General features: G+C 45.5%; 1 protein-coding gene across 1 annotated transcript; it reads right to left on the bottom strand.

The window, feature by feature from the left end:
- Positions 1–3,957: 3,957 nt before the first annotated feature.
- ADIRF (adipogenesis regulatory factor) lies at positions 3,958–12,502 on the bottom strand. The gene is made up of 5 exons (XM_068197239.1): positions 12,300–12,502; positions 8,742–12,196; positions 7,027–7,256; positions 5,406–5,468; positions 3,958–4,522 (listed from the first exon to the last, which is right to left on the bottom strand). The coding sequence occupies exons 3-5, from the start codon at positions 7,085–7,087 to the stop codon at positions 4,416–4,418; spliced, it is 231 nt and encodes a 76-aa protein (XP_068053340.1). The 5' UTR covers positions 7,088–7,256; positions 8,742–12,196; positions 12,300–12,502; the 3' UTR covers positions 3,958–4,415.
- Positions 12,503–14,230: the final 1,728 nt, after the last annotated feature.

Here is a 14,230-nt window from a genome sequence, read left to right as displayed (position 1 = left end):
CACAAGTACAGCTTTTTTTTTGAAAGCCACATTAGCTCATGAGCAACTTCCATGAGCATGGACTGGTACAGCACACAGCACCGGTCTTCTCTAACACAGCATCAGCACAGAAATAAAATTACAGAACCAACCCTTATTACATTACATTGATGCACTGCGGGTACATACTGAATTGTAACATGGGAGAGGAGAGAGCACATGCCATCCCAACACTGCCTACACACAGGTAAAGGTCATGTTTGCCTCACAGAGTGAAAACACAGCATTAAAATACACTCCACTTTTCAAATACAAAAAGGACCCGCTTTCTCTCACTTCGTATAGACCAAAGCCATGAAAAAGCCACGAGGAGGTGCAGCTCCCTGCAGGCACCAGGCCTTTGATCACGCATGCATTTAGACTGACATGAGGTCGCACTCAGTGTCACGGTATCTGCCATCGCAGCAGCACATCTCGGTATCTGCATTCCCCGACTGCACAGCTGCTGTCACGGAGCCCCTGGGCTCTGCTGGGCCCCTCACCCTCCGCAGCACAGGGACACGGCCCGAGGAGCTCGGCTCGCTCCTGCGCGGGGCTGCCGAGGGCGGGCCTGCCTCTGCCGGCCCGCCAGGGCTCGGCCCCGGCCCCGGCCTCGCCGAGCCGGGAGGGGACGGCGCCCAGGGCCGGCAATGCCGGGGCAGAGCCGAACGCGGGGATTGGAGCTGCCGAGGCACCAACACAAACACTGCCGGAGCTTAGCCACCAGCCGGCACGGGCGGACACGCCGAGCTGCTGGGCACAGACAAAGCCCAGAGCCTTCACCACGGGCACGGGCTGCAGGGCCCTCATCCCCCAGGCTCAGCACCCACACCACCAACACTTACCCACCCTCCCTCCCAGCGCACTGCCGCTTCGCACACCTACCTGCCCACCATGTCCGCAGCCAGCAGCTCCCCTGGGAAGCCTCTCACAGCCCCTTTAAAGGCTCCCCAACCTACAGCCGGGCAGCCCCAGCCCAGGTGCAGCAGGTTTTGGAGAAAGGTCCTTATTTGCCACACCTGGTGGGGATTTGAGTGAAGGGTCCACCTGTGTGACTGGTGGGAAATAAACTTCAGATGTGAAAGGAACATGAGGTCAATTTGTCCTATGGGCAGGAAACCCCAGTGCTGCCATGGCCCCTGGGGGCCAGATGCTGCTGACAGCCCCAAAAGGGAGCTGGACGACATTGTTCATAACCACAGACTTCGAGGAGTGGCTGGGATGTCCTTTCCAACATTGCTAATCCAACAATCATGGTTACCCGGGAGGTGCGGCCAAGAGGGGCCCAGTTTTTTGCACGCTGCTGCTGCTCCTCTCTGGGGAGGAGAGAGGCTGGGTGAGGCCACCTGACATTGTTTGAGGTCTGGTGAAATGGCACAACCCGGGCAGAGCGTGCAGCCTGCACAGCAGCTCAGCTCCAGGACATCCCAGTGGCACATGGCAGCAGCGCCCAACACACCAACAGTTTATTCATCTCCAGGTTTCTTGATCTCACTTTGCCACATGACAGGAAACTACAGCTGCAAAGACAGGTTTCAGGGAGCTTGGATTCTTGATAACCTTTAGACCATTAACTACAGTATTCACCCAAGAGAAGGATAAAAATCTGGTAAAATCTGTGCCCTCCCATGCCCCTGGCCTGTTGAGCTGTGAAGAGGAGACAAGGAGGGCTGTTTGCCCCTCAGCCACACTGGGAAGGTCTCTGGGGCATTGGAGTGGCCCATGGAGCAGAGGTGCTCAGGCTGGGCAGCCCAGCCAGGTTGAAACACGAATCCTTGTTGCTCAGCATTTTACAGCTCAGGCAGCTGCAGGCACACCCACCACCAAATATAAGGAAGTTTGAGAACTCTGGTGTTAGATAACTTCACATGTCCAGGGCTGATGGCACAGGAGCTGCTAGGAGCTCTAGGCACGTCTGCTTTACTTTTACAGAACATCTGGAGGCTTCAGCTGGGATCGGAGGATGCAGTCCTGAGCTGGGTCATGGGTCCCTGTGTGATGTGAGAGAGAGAGCCCCGAATACTTCCAGACCAAAGAGCACTGTGACTAAGGCAGGGACCTTACTTGTGGAGCAAAGTGCTTAAGTTTAGACCTGGAAACACTTGCCAGCAAGTGACTCAGACTCACGGGTGCCCATGGCACAGTCTGCATCTCAGGACAAAGAGATGTGAAATACTCCGATCAGGCTTCTGGAGCAACAAGGGCATCCCTGCACTGGGGAGCAGGAGTCAGGAACTGCCTCTGGGTGCTCCCTGGCTGGATGCATAAAGTGATTTCTCCTCTCTTAACCCAGTGGGTGACCTCCCATAGTCCCTCCAGCCAGGCTGTCCAGTGCCTACCCTGCCAGCACTGCTGCCAACACTGGGCCAGTGCAGTGGGAACTGACAACTGTGTAGTTACCGAAGAAAACTGGAATAAAGGGATATAAAACCACACACCAGGAGCCAGGGCTGCATTCCCCATGAACAAAGCAGGAGGAGCAGTGTTTGTCATGCAAGGGGATAACAGGTTTTACTGGTGAATATACCTACGAGTGTACACATTTTTTTGTACCGTTTAAGTGATTTGCATGCAGAAAAAAAAGGTGTGATGGAGAGTGGTGTATGGGTCACACTGGTGTCTGAAATGCTGAGCCTAAAGAGCTCAGTCTCCAAAGATTTCACCATCAGGAAGGTAACTATGAAAAGTACTAAATAATAAAGTACTATTGGGGGTTGCCCAGTAACTGAGAGTGCAATAGTCTAATGCTTTTTCTGTGAGCTTGTACTTGGGTAAATATTTAGGCTTTTTAAAGGTTTAAATGACAGGAGCCATCGCACAGGGCATTGCACTGTGCAAAGCCCTGGACTATGTTTACTCACAGATGGTCTATTACTTATAAGGTCCTGTAAAGGCTTTTCTGTTTGTGCAGTCCTTGTGCAGATTGCAGACAAAGGTGGTCTTTGGCTTCAGTGATGAACCAGTCTCTCCCTGGCCCAAATTCACAAAGACTGGCTTCCAAAAAGCCCTGGACAACCCCAGCTCTTGGTCAAGAGGCGTAGGACACTGATACCTCAAACAGGCCTGGACTGCCCTATTTCATTGCAGCCACATGGTTTTGGTCATGCTTTGGTTTTCTTTTGTAAGACACAAATTATATTCTTACTGAAACAGTCTGGTAAGGCTTCAAAGCAAGAGAGGGAAAGAAAAAAGGAAAAAAAAAAAGAAAGGAGATATTGCCTAGCAATGAGAAACAGCCTGAGGCTGAGTTAAGAGCACTTACTGTGAGTGAGTGGGTATTAGTGCCTTCTGTTGACAGAGGCAGCACTAAGAGGGCATCCTGTCTGGCTGCACAGCCTCTGATTGCCCAGCAAGCAGCGATCTCAAATAAATATTTCCATCTCCTAGGCAAGATTGCCCCCTTGCCTGTGTGGCAACAGCTCCATCCCTGCACAAGCCATGGCTGGCGGGACTGCCTCGGAGCACCCACACAGCCTGCCCACAGCCTGCCCACAAACCACAGCTCAGGCGTGGCTGGAGTGAGAGCAGAGCACCCTCAGGGACCCCTCGCACCTCAGTGCTGCCACTCAGCTTCAAAAGCAGTGTCCCAAGCGAGCACTGGGGTAATGCCCTGGGTTTGTCCCCAGGAGACTTAACAGGAGATGTGTTGTGGATGATGGAAACAAGATACTGACTTAGATGGGCACCAGATGTGTAGGAGAACGGAGAAGCGGGTGGACACCACGATTCTGTTCACTCCCAGACACCACAGGGCTCCTCTGCAGTGCAGGGCTGTTGGTTTCTGTCCATCTGCCAGACTGCAGAAGGGTTCAGTACTCCCCTCCCTTACAGTGACCTCACAGGGCTCTGAATCAGAGGGCAAAAGAGCTTAGCAAGATTCTGTGCAATCCTTCACTGAAAACCCCAGCAAAATAACGAGATTAAATAACAAGATGATCTGAGTAGGGGAAATCTTACAGTACCTTTATTTATCTTAAAGTGCAGAGGATGGGAACAAACAAACAACTGACAAGAAATATAACCCCAATTTAATTTTTGATTATTAGAAGAAGAATCAGTTTCATCACATGACTGTTCTGATGTCCTAATTATGAACAGTTTCACTGGTTTTGTAAATACACTCAGCAAATGTGGCAATAATCACTGAGCTGTTGTAAGAGCAGGGCAACAGCATTGCTGAAACCTTTTCAGCCATGTTGACAATTGTGAGCAGACGTGCTAAATGATGTATGTTTTCTATGTAAAGGATGAGGAGGACCTTCTGCCTTAAAAAATTGTATTTGAAGAGAACAAAATTATCCAGATATCAAAAAGAATTCATTTTTCTACACAAAGAAGTAGGTAATAGCAGACCAAAGAGAGATTTATACAAGCAGTACTGTTGACTTGAATTAGAATCATTTTTTAAATCCACATTTTTTCCCAAAGCCAGACATTGCTTCTGCAGCCTGTCCGGCCACTTTTTCTACTCCATCTTGTGCTGTCTTGGAAGCCTTGTCAAAAGCTGCAAGAGAGGGAAAAAGATAAGCAGAAAGTTGGAAAAATGCAACATGGTTTAATACTTATGATAGAAGAGAGGTGTGAAAATGATTAGACTACAAAAAAGGAGTGATATATCTCCAAAAAAGATTCTAGACATTTTGCTGCCTCCTCATCTAACATCAACAGGTGCCTAAGCCTGCCCTTCTTGTCACATCCATGGAGCTGTGGAAGGTGTCAGCTCTAAGGGGATACTGCCAGTGCATTTTGGCTTTCATAAAATATTTTAGACCCCAAAATTGCCAATACTTATATTAGCAATTACTCATACTTAGAATCTTATGAAGCTATTTTAAAAAATCAGTCTAGTTTTTAGTTTAACTTGTTCCCAATGCCCAGCTGCAAGATGCCAACACTTGCTTGACAACACCTTTTCACCTGCAGGATCAGTAGTGTTTGACCCCGGCTGCTGCCCCAGCAGGTGCTGGGATCCAGTTTAGAGCTGGACCTGGACAGACCCCTGCCCTCAAGGCTGGGGTGGGGGGAGCAAGATGTAACACAGAGTTACTTAATCCTCTGGAAAGAAGAGCTGTCCTCACAAGTTTTCTAAATAGGAAGCCAATGTCTGAATGCTGTGCGTAAAACTCGGTGGCTGAGGAGTGTCAGTTACAGTCTGCCAGCACGTGTGGAGCTACTAAGCAACAGATCCTGAAATCCTTTTGTGAGATTTATACAAGTTGTTATAAAGTTGTTAAAGTTGGTATAAAATGTTAAAGGTTATACAAAGTGGTCACTGAAACCAAGGACTTTCAGCCTGAGAACACCTGTGGGACAGAGGAGAATGAGCACGGGCCGCTTCTGGCTTGTGTTGAGCTGCTCCATCTTGCTTTGAACGTCATTGCTCCTACCTTTCTGGCTTGCATCTGTAATCTGGTTGACTGCATCCTGAGTGGCCTGTCCCAGTGTGTTTGCTGTAATTAAGGGAAAACAAAATCAAAATCCTTTCCAGCTGTTTGCATTTCTGGTACATCAGCCAGCTTTCTGCGTGCCTGCAGCAGGCTGGGGCCCTGGCAAGTGCCTGTGCTGGTACAGAGCAGGCTGAGGCTGTGCCCTTCACAGGGCACCCTGGGCACTGTGTGCTGCCACGGCAGCTTGCTCCGAGATTAGCACTCACCTGGCACCTTCGGTCAGCTGAGCAAATCAATGGCAGATAAGCAGGAGATAAGGAAAGATTAGCAGTGAGTTGGAATGATGACATTGAGCTGCAAGCTGCTTATTTAACACTACACTTGCTTTTATTGATTTTTCTACCTTATTATGCTTGGGGTAGGTTGGCCATCTAATGTACATTTTCCCTATGGGCCATTTGGGAGTAGGGCATGTTCTAAAATGGAAGCAAGTGCATTAAACAGAGCTGGACAGGAGACAGGAGATTTTTACAAACAAGATATGAGTAGAAGAAGAGGAGCAGAAACTAGAAACATAACAGATCAACTCCAGAATATGAAACATTAAAAAAGTGAGATGCCTTGCAATTGTAAGATAGCTGATAGTTTATGAAACAGTGAAGTGCCCTGTCAGTGGCAGGAATATTTTCAGGATGCAACAAAGACTCTTTTGTTTTCCAGAAAGGGGTTCTGTAGTGTTTGTGGGGCTACTACACATTTGTCCCCAGATAAATGGAAACTTTCTGTAACTTCAATATAATCAATGATGTTACTCCTATATTTCAGCTACAGAAGGAAGTGTTTGCAAGACCAGAATCCAGAACCGTATCTAATCAAATTATATGCTACCAGGAAAGAGCAGCAGGGAAACACGGTGGGGAATATACTGTAAAAAGCTACTATAAGCTGTACACATTTTGCAATTTTTCATTTAAAGGAAAAGCTTTTATGTTTTACATTGAAAAGTTGGTTTTCAGTGCCCAGTGCTAATGACAACAGTTCTTGGCCTTAGAACATGGGCATTGCTATGACAGAAATGTGCATACAGGGCTTTATAAACCCTGCAGTCTGGTGATCAGTGCTGAAGAACACATCAGAAACATGTCCTATACATTAGAAACTATCCATTGCAGTCAATGTAGTTACATTACCAGAAGACACTGGCAGGCCAAATGGCAAATGTTAATCAAAGCTTAATTCCAACATAATAAAAGGAGAGCTGATTAAAAACCACCACAGAGCATGAAAAAAGACCACCCTGAGCAGTGCAAATGCTAAATATAAGAAGGCTGTTATCACCAAAAAAAAGGCTTCACTGCTCTAAAAATATTAAGTTTAACATTTTGGAGAGTGATAAGAGTTGGACAATGCCCAGGAGCCACAGAGGGAGAAGTGGGTGAGTGGATTGAGGCAGCTTTGAGAGCTATGGCTGGCCTGTGGTCTTCTCCAGGTGATGGCCAAAACTTGCAAAGAGAGGAAAAAAAAGGAAGCTGTGTCCTGCTAGCACCGATGCAGCTATGGGTTGTGGTATTTAGCAGCTAAGCCCCCCTCCAAATATACAACAATATTTAATCTTTCTTACCAGCATCTTTTGCTGCACCTTCAGCTTGTTCCTTCAGTCCCTGGAAGCTTTTACCCGACATTGTGGCTTCTGATTCCTCTCCTTTGATAAAATTGAGCACCTGGTGATGTATAGCACACTATGTGATAGTGTCCTGACTTGTTCTGGTTTTATACATCTGCCAGGAGACCTGCCGATTTTTTTGGGGGTGACTGGTACCATGGGTGGAGTTCAAATCTGAAGAATGAGAGCTGAAAATAGAGAAAAGCTGTTTATTTACCCTCCCTGATGAGAGGGTGTGCCCAGATTGAGATTTTTGCTCCATCACACTGTCTTTGTTTGTTAATTTGTGCCGTTTGTTTTTTTATAATCAAAACAGCAAAAAAACCTGTTCCACCATCACAGGCAGAAGAAAGCCACTGAACTGAACTTTACAGAGTGCTGGAAAACTACTGAAGTGCAGTGTTTGGGCATGGCCAACTTTCGTCTCTGCCAGCCTGACTTCCTTCTCCTTCCTTCAGTCCCTGAGCAGACACTTATGAGAACAGAAACCAGCCCAAACTTGTTTCTCTTCTTAAAAGTTTTAATCACAACCCCCTTTTCTTGTCAGGTGGGATAATGTTAGATGGTAAGAGCTGTGATTTATGTGTATTTTTATAAGAAACTGCTAATCTGGTCATCTTTCCAGTTGCCTGCTCAAGGCAGATTGCAAATCCCATCATCACAGAAGGCCTTGCCTGGGTAAGGCAGGTGACCAGCACTAGCAGCTCTCAGGGGAAGGGAAAAAAAAAGAAGCCAAATTAACAAACCCACATTTTCCTCCTGTGGCTTTGTGGTAAGATCCTTTTAGTTCAGAAATTATGTTTAAACTCACTTCCTTTCCTAGCATTACCATATTAATAAAAGTTTCTGGCTTTAACCTCTGGCATTTCCCAGGTTTCCACTAGCCTTTGGAGTTTATATTTCCTGCCATCAATCCCCAGTACAAAGGTACTTTGTACAAGTAAACTATTGGCAGAGTCAGTAGCCAAATGGCTCTCCAGATTTTTGGGCTTTGGGTTCCTCATTGCCATTTTCTGGGGTACAAAGTGTCTCTGTTTGGATGGCCATACTCATACCCATACTTTTCTTCTCGAGTAAAGATTTGTGTTGGCAAACAGGCACTGATGAACTAGGGTGGGCACTGACAGTTCTCCTAAGTTTAGGACTTCATTAGTACCCAAGTGAGGAAGAGTCACAGAAAACAAGGTTCTGAGTATTCCTCTGCCGTGCCTATTCCGCCTGTCATTTCAGAGAGCTCTTGTCAACTTTTGCACCACTCCTTTGTTATTTCAAACAGGAATCCTCTTTCCCCCTCAATGGGTCAACGAGATTTTTAATTATATATTCACAGCAGGTCTCTTTTTCAATTCCTTGCTGATTTCTTTCCTGGAGTGATTTTCTTACTTGAATTTGCAAAAACTCAGATAAAATGACACCCAGCATTGTGGGGCTCTGGCATTTTTTGGAATCAAATCACTAACAGAGACCTACTTATTTTTCTTGCCAAAACCTGAGAACACAGCCACAGCGAAGCCACACCAAATACGTGGATTTCAGCTGTTCTCAGCCCATTAGTCAGGTAGATTAACTTTTGTGTGGAGTGTTAGTGAAAGGAAGGAAGAAGCTCTCTGGAATCCACCAGGCCGCTTGTCACAGCTCAAGGGAAGATGTGCCCAGGATTCAGCAGCAAATACCTTCCAGATGCCCTCCCAGCTTGTTTCCACTGCTGGGTTTTCAGTGCAAGGGCCCTGCAGGTGCTGGCTGGGATAGTCTGCCTGAAAGGGACACCAGGAGTTTAGGAAAACATTTAAAACTGAAGCGTGCTTATATAAAACATTAAACATGCACCCTATTATAACAATATTTTATAGACTCCTAATCAGTTCAGGTAAATATTGCTCTCTAATTCTGTTCTAATACCTACCTAGATTTCCCCAGCTCCAACTATTATTCTTCCAAGTAGAAATCTCTGCTCAGCATTTTGGACTCAATATGGGTGTCTGATCTGTGCCACTGCTTGCTTTACCTCCTGCTCAAAGCACTAGGTAGCATGAATTGCTGAGTAAAACCCACACTGCTGACAGCATGGCAGCATGACTCCTTATCTAATGTAATATTATCTTTAGCATTAATATAATTATCCTGATTCCAAATTGAAAAAAAAAGAAAAGTGAGCAAATTACTCTTGCCCAAATTGACATGGCATAATCATTATAATTGAGCCCAGAGCAGAGGGAAGAGGGACATTTGCATAGTATTCCTTCCATATGATGGAACCAAAAACCTGTGCATCAGGTGGCTGGCTGAGTTACAAAATCACAACAGAAAATTAATGGAATATATTGCATAATATTTATTCACTCTGTGAGTTAACATTACATTTAAAAGACAACAGTAAGCCTTTTGAACTGATGTTAGATATTAATTAGAGTGCTTAAAAATGAGGATTTGAAAAGGTAGAAAGTTAGTTTGGACTTTTGCTGCATTCAGCTCTCAGTATCTGCTGAGACTGAAGGTAGAAGTCCTGGTTAATGCCAGCTGGGGCAGATACCACAGCATGGGCAGAGCCACAGGCCAAGGGGCCCCCAGAATTTCAGGCTATTCCAAAAGTTACTCCACCTGGTAATGCCAGGGTGCATCACTGACACTGGCCAGGACCAGAAGTCCAAAAGTGTCAGCACCCCCAGCAGCACTGTCTTCTCACCTCTGACATGTAACGTCTGACTCCCTTCTCTGTGTCGGAGTCCTCAGGCTTTTTCTCCACATTCTGCACCTTCACAGTCTGTTGCCTGCGATGAGCAGTTATTTGTGTTTGGGGAAAAGAAACCCAAAACTGATTCTTTAAGTGCTAGGAGGGCTTCACAACTCATGGCACTGGAAATAGTTGGCAACTACAAATACACAGCCCAAACAGCTGTGAGTTAAATCTTAAGCACCACAGGGAAATTAGAAACTGCTCTGGTTTCCTTTCCTTTCACACATCTTCTGTGGCAGCTTTGAGCACCCTCTCATATATCAGTGACATGAACCCTTCTGCTCTATTACCTGATGAAGGTCAGAAGTAATTAATCAGAGCTACATCTTATGTTTTACACATGAAAATGGGCAAGTGACGTTAATTAAAAAGTATTGAAATTTATTTGGGTATTCTTAATTTTACCAGGGTTGGGATTTATAGATAGGTGTGTTGCCCATTAGCAAGGCAAATGCAATGATGTGTTAGGGCTAAAAAGTTCTACACAGATCACTCCAGAAGTTTACAAAGTGTGCAGTGTTCAACATTCATGGCTGCTAAAGGAGACTGATATTAGTATGGAAGGGATGTGACGATTATGCCATGAAACAGAACTGTTTTAAGAAATGCAATGGTTTGCTCACAGATAATTATTGTAAGTCATATGTTAGTAATTTAGGAAATCAAACTAAAGTTGTTCTAATTAAGCTATATTAGCTGTTCAGGTCAAATACTGATATACAGTTCTGGGAGAAAAGTAGGTTTAACTGATTCTTCCTTTACACAGGTGGTAACATCCTCCAGGAATTATCTGTTAGCTCTGCTTCAAAGCATGAGATCAATGTAAGACCAGTGCAAATGGAGTTCTTTACCTTCTACTTTCAATCTTGAGGTAACATCCAGGTGAAGTGTCATGTTTCTACTGTCATCTGGAGCAAGTGAAACCATCCTTAAATATGCAGACTGCTGTGGAGTCACACAATATCCTGCAGATTCGGGACTAGAAAAGACAACAAAAAATTGTCTGGTCTTTAACTTAGAAAGGCTAGGAAGATGAGAAAGGCTTGACTCCCACCTTAAAATCTGGCATGGGACTGGGGAAATAAATAACTGGTCCTATCCCAGGAGTGACTGGCTGGGAAAGCTGAGGATGTGAGCTGGGATGTAAAGTCTACAGGAGAGCTGTGTACATTTTCTAGGCACACTGAGAGGAAGGAGTGCTATAGCTCTGCCCTTCTGGCACACAGTTGTGCTGCCCACCCTAGTTGGGCTTAGTGGGAGGGGAAGGGTGGAGAAGCAGAGCTGCTTTGCATGCTGGGATCCACACAAAAAAGCAGTGCCAAAGCTTGACAGAGAAAGTCGGTGCTGCTTCAAACTCGTGTGGGCAGGGGTTTGTCTGATATTCAGAAAGTGCAATTTTAATTTGAGCTTTTTCTGCTATGCTATTAACAGTATGGAGTATCTTCTTGTGATTTGGTAGGGTTTCGATGCATTTATGAAAGAGTTAAACCTAAATTCAATGTGTCAAAGAGGTGAGAATGTGATTTGATAGAGAACAGTATTAGAAAAACAGCCCTTCAGTTTTTAATTGGGTACTCTGTGAATTCAGTTTTAGGACATGCATTATGCAGACACAAACATAGGACTTTCAAATGAAGTGGGATTTTAAGTGTATTATTACCTGATTTGCATTTAAATTAGTGCAATGCTGTTTGGGATATTCTGTAGAGAGCCACTGCTTCCTCTCCTTCATCCCAGACAAACATCTTTGAAAAACCAGGCCCTGCATGCCCTTCAGCCCTTGGCTAGGACATAACCGGGGGAGATCGCAAAGGCTGTGAGCTCTATCAGAACAAATCACTCAATAAAGCTTAACTGCAGTTTTACATGGAGAGGAAGTTTTGCTGTTACCTGGGGGAAAATTGGTTTTCAGCACTTTGTTGTTCACTTGTATGGCAAGGTTGATGCAACACATGGCAGCCGCTGTTCCTGGCTTGTTGGATCCCCTCAGAGCTCAGAGTTCAAGTGCCCAGAGTCCTCTCTGGGGACAAATGGTGGACACACTCTGCTGGCACTGGGTGCTGTCTCATCACAGTGGGATTAAGTTAACAGCTTGTGTGACAGTGGTATCACATGTACAAAGTCCACTTCAATAATTCACAGGGTGAGATGAGTAAAAGAAATTCTTGATTGTCCAGACCATGACCTGTCAGCAAAAAATGATTTTGCTAGTGTTTGCTTCCCTCAGCACTTACCTAGGGCAGGGGGTCCCAGCACTTCCATAGTGAATGTACCTTCTCCAGTGGGATGTTTCTGACACATCTCCTCCATCATTCCACTTTTCACTTTCCTTCCATCACCTCTCATTACACTTTTTTGAATGCTCATTGAAAGCATAGACTTCCTTTCAATGAACTAAACAGGCATACAACAAAGTTTAGTTGAATAATTAATAAAATATTTTGTCTCTTTAATCAAAGACCCTTCTACTTCAAAAGAAACAAGAAACCTTTATTACCTCTGACAAATGTGGCTCAGACCTCTGGCTTCTGCTCCCCACATCTGGGTGACAGCCAGTCTGAGGAAGGGACAGGGAGAAAATAGAGGCTCATTGAGCCATTGCATGGGCACAGCACTACCCTGTTCCCACTCACTGACACAGGGTATTCATGTGGGAGGAAATTGCATGTCCTGGTGTCTGTCTCCAAGACTTGAGACTGCCTGCGCAAGATGCATAAACACTCTCTGGGCTCTGCCTGCCATGGGACTAGACCAGACCTGTGCAGGGACTGCACCTGCCTGGGCCCCGAGCAGTGCTCTCCCATGTGAAAGTCAGGCAAGTGCAGAGGCAGATCTGTAGGAAACATTTGGACACTTCTGGTGCCCAAATGTTGGGCAGTAGTCAAGCAGTGTTTTCAGTCTCACAATTCCAGATACAGGTGTGTAAATATTGGTAAAAGACTTTCCCTCCCACAGGGAAGGAAACACAGAGAGCTGCATGCTGCCCTCCCAAGCAGCCATGTAGCTCAGCATGGCAGAGATATGGCACGGCATTCTTAGCTCAGTAATTACCATTCTCTCCTGGTTTAAGCCCTTGGAACCAGGGGCAAAGCCTGCTTGAGAGATGGGCATTTAGGGAGCAGTTTACTGCTCCTTTGAGTTACAGCCTCTCCTGCCTCCCACGCATACCCTACATAGTGAAGGCATTCACCTCCTATTTCTTTGCAAAACACTTTTTTTGAAAAACACTTTTCTTTGTATCCCCATAAAGCAAAGCTTTTGAGAAAAAGGTTTTTCTGTTCCTCTCTTCCTCCTCTAGAGCACCAAGAATAGACTCCAGTCTCCTGCTGCTGGGCATGAGTATCTCTTTACGTCTTCTTACCTTGGCCTCAATCTGTTTAATTGGCAGATACTTGCAGGACATCAGAAAAGAGTATGCACATATCAGATACATCTTCCTTTGAGGGTCCTTGTTACCTCTGATAGAGCTCTTTTGTTCCCTTTCTGTGTTGAGATCAAAGACCCACTGGGATGGAAATCCTGTGGTCTCTGCAAGGCAGTGCTTTACACATACTGTTATGCCTGAGAGGGGCTGCCAGCACACTTGCTAGATGCTTCCATGCCACAGCAAGTCTCTTCTGTAATACCTTCCATAGTCATCATAATTTAGCAGCTTAATGAAGATTACTGTTCTGGTTTTGAAGCAGTTTAAATCTCAACAGTTTACACTGGTTTCTCCTGGATTCGTGGGTGCTCTTCCTGCAGGCAAATAAAATAACCCATTTTTATATCCATACCTACTGATGTGCTTTAAACTTAGCCCATTATTTACAGCAACGTTTTCTTGCTCTCTGCCCTGGTGAATGTGGAGGGTCTCTGCTGCCCTCACTCAGGAGCTGATCTGCAGCCTGAGTGAGTGCTGTAACCGATACCAGCTCCGTGTTCGTGGTGCACCAGGAGATTCTCCTTTGGCACCTGCCCTCACACTCACACGTTTCACAGCAAGCCTGCCCGTCCCTGCCAGCAGCAGTGCAGTTCTGATCGGGCCAGTTGGTGTCCGTCACATTTCTTTAAGTACCTTCTGGCAACTTGTTACATCCTGATGTCAGGACAGCTTTCTGGTGCAAACAGAATAAACTGAGCTCAACATCACTTTCACATTCCTTTAAAAAGCCTCCTTTCATCCAATATCACCCCCACATTCTCTCTTAAACATGGCAGGTATTTAAAAAGTGAAATATTTGTTTTTCAGCCCTGAGAGAGAGAAAGCCAGCCTACCTACAGTACTGTTTTCAGAAATACAATTTTTCATCATTCTTCATCTCTTACAACATGATTTAAGGCCCTTACAGTTTTAGGTATTCTAGTACTGCACTTTTACAGGAAGAATGCATCAGACTGGAAGGATCCACATCTAAAATGTGCAAACAAAGCCAACAAGACAAAAAC

Source organism: Anomalospiza imberbis, chromosome 8 (genome assembly GCF_031753505.1).
Source record: "Anomalospiza imberbis isolate Cuckoo-Finch-1a 21T00152 chromosome 8, ASM3175350v1, whole genome shotgun sequence".
Lineage (NCBI taxonomy): Eukaryota > Metazoa > Chordata > Aves > Passeriformes > Viduidae > Anomalospiza > Anomalospiza imberbis.
The sequence above is the reverse complement of the archived record's forward strand: the minus strand, read 5'-3'. Positions and strand labels throughout refer to the sequence as shown.

What these genes read in the sequence shown, in the direction of transcription:
- ADIRF (XM_068197239.1), bottom strand. Translation starts at nt 7,087, where the DNA reads ATGTCGGGTAAAAGCTTCCAGGGACTGAAGGAACAAGCTGAAGGTGCA. An exon ending in AGGTGCAGCAAAAGATGCTG is followed by an intron (nt 5,469 to 7,026) that starts GTAAGAAAGATT and finishes CCTTAATTACAG; the next exon opens with CAAACACACTGGGACAGGCC. An exon ending in TACAGATGCAAGCCAGAAAG is followed by an intron (nt 4,523 to 5,405) that starts GTAGGAGCAATG and finishes CCTCTCTTGCAG; the next exon opens with CTTTTGACAAGGCTTCCAAG.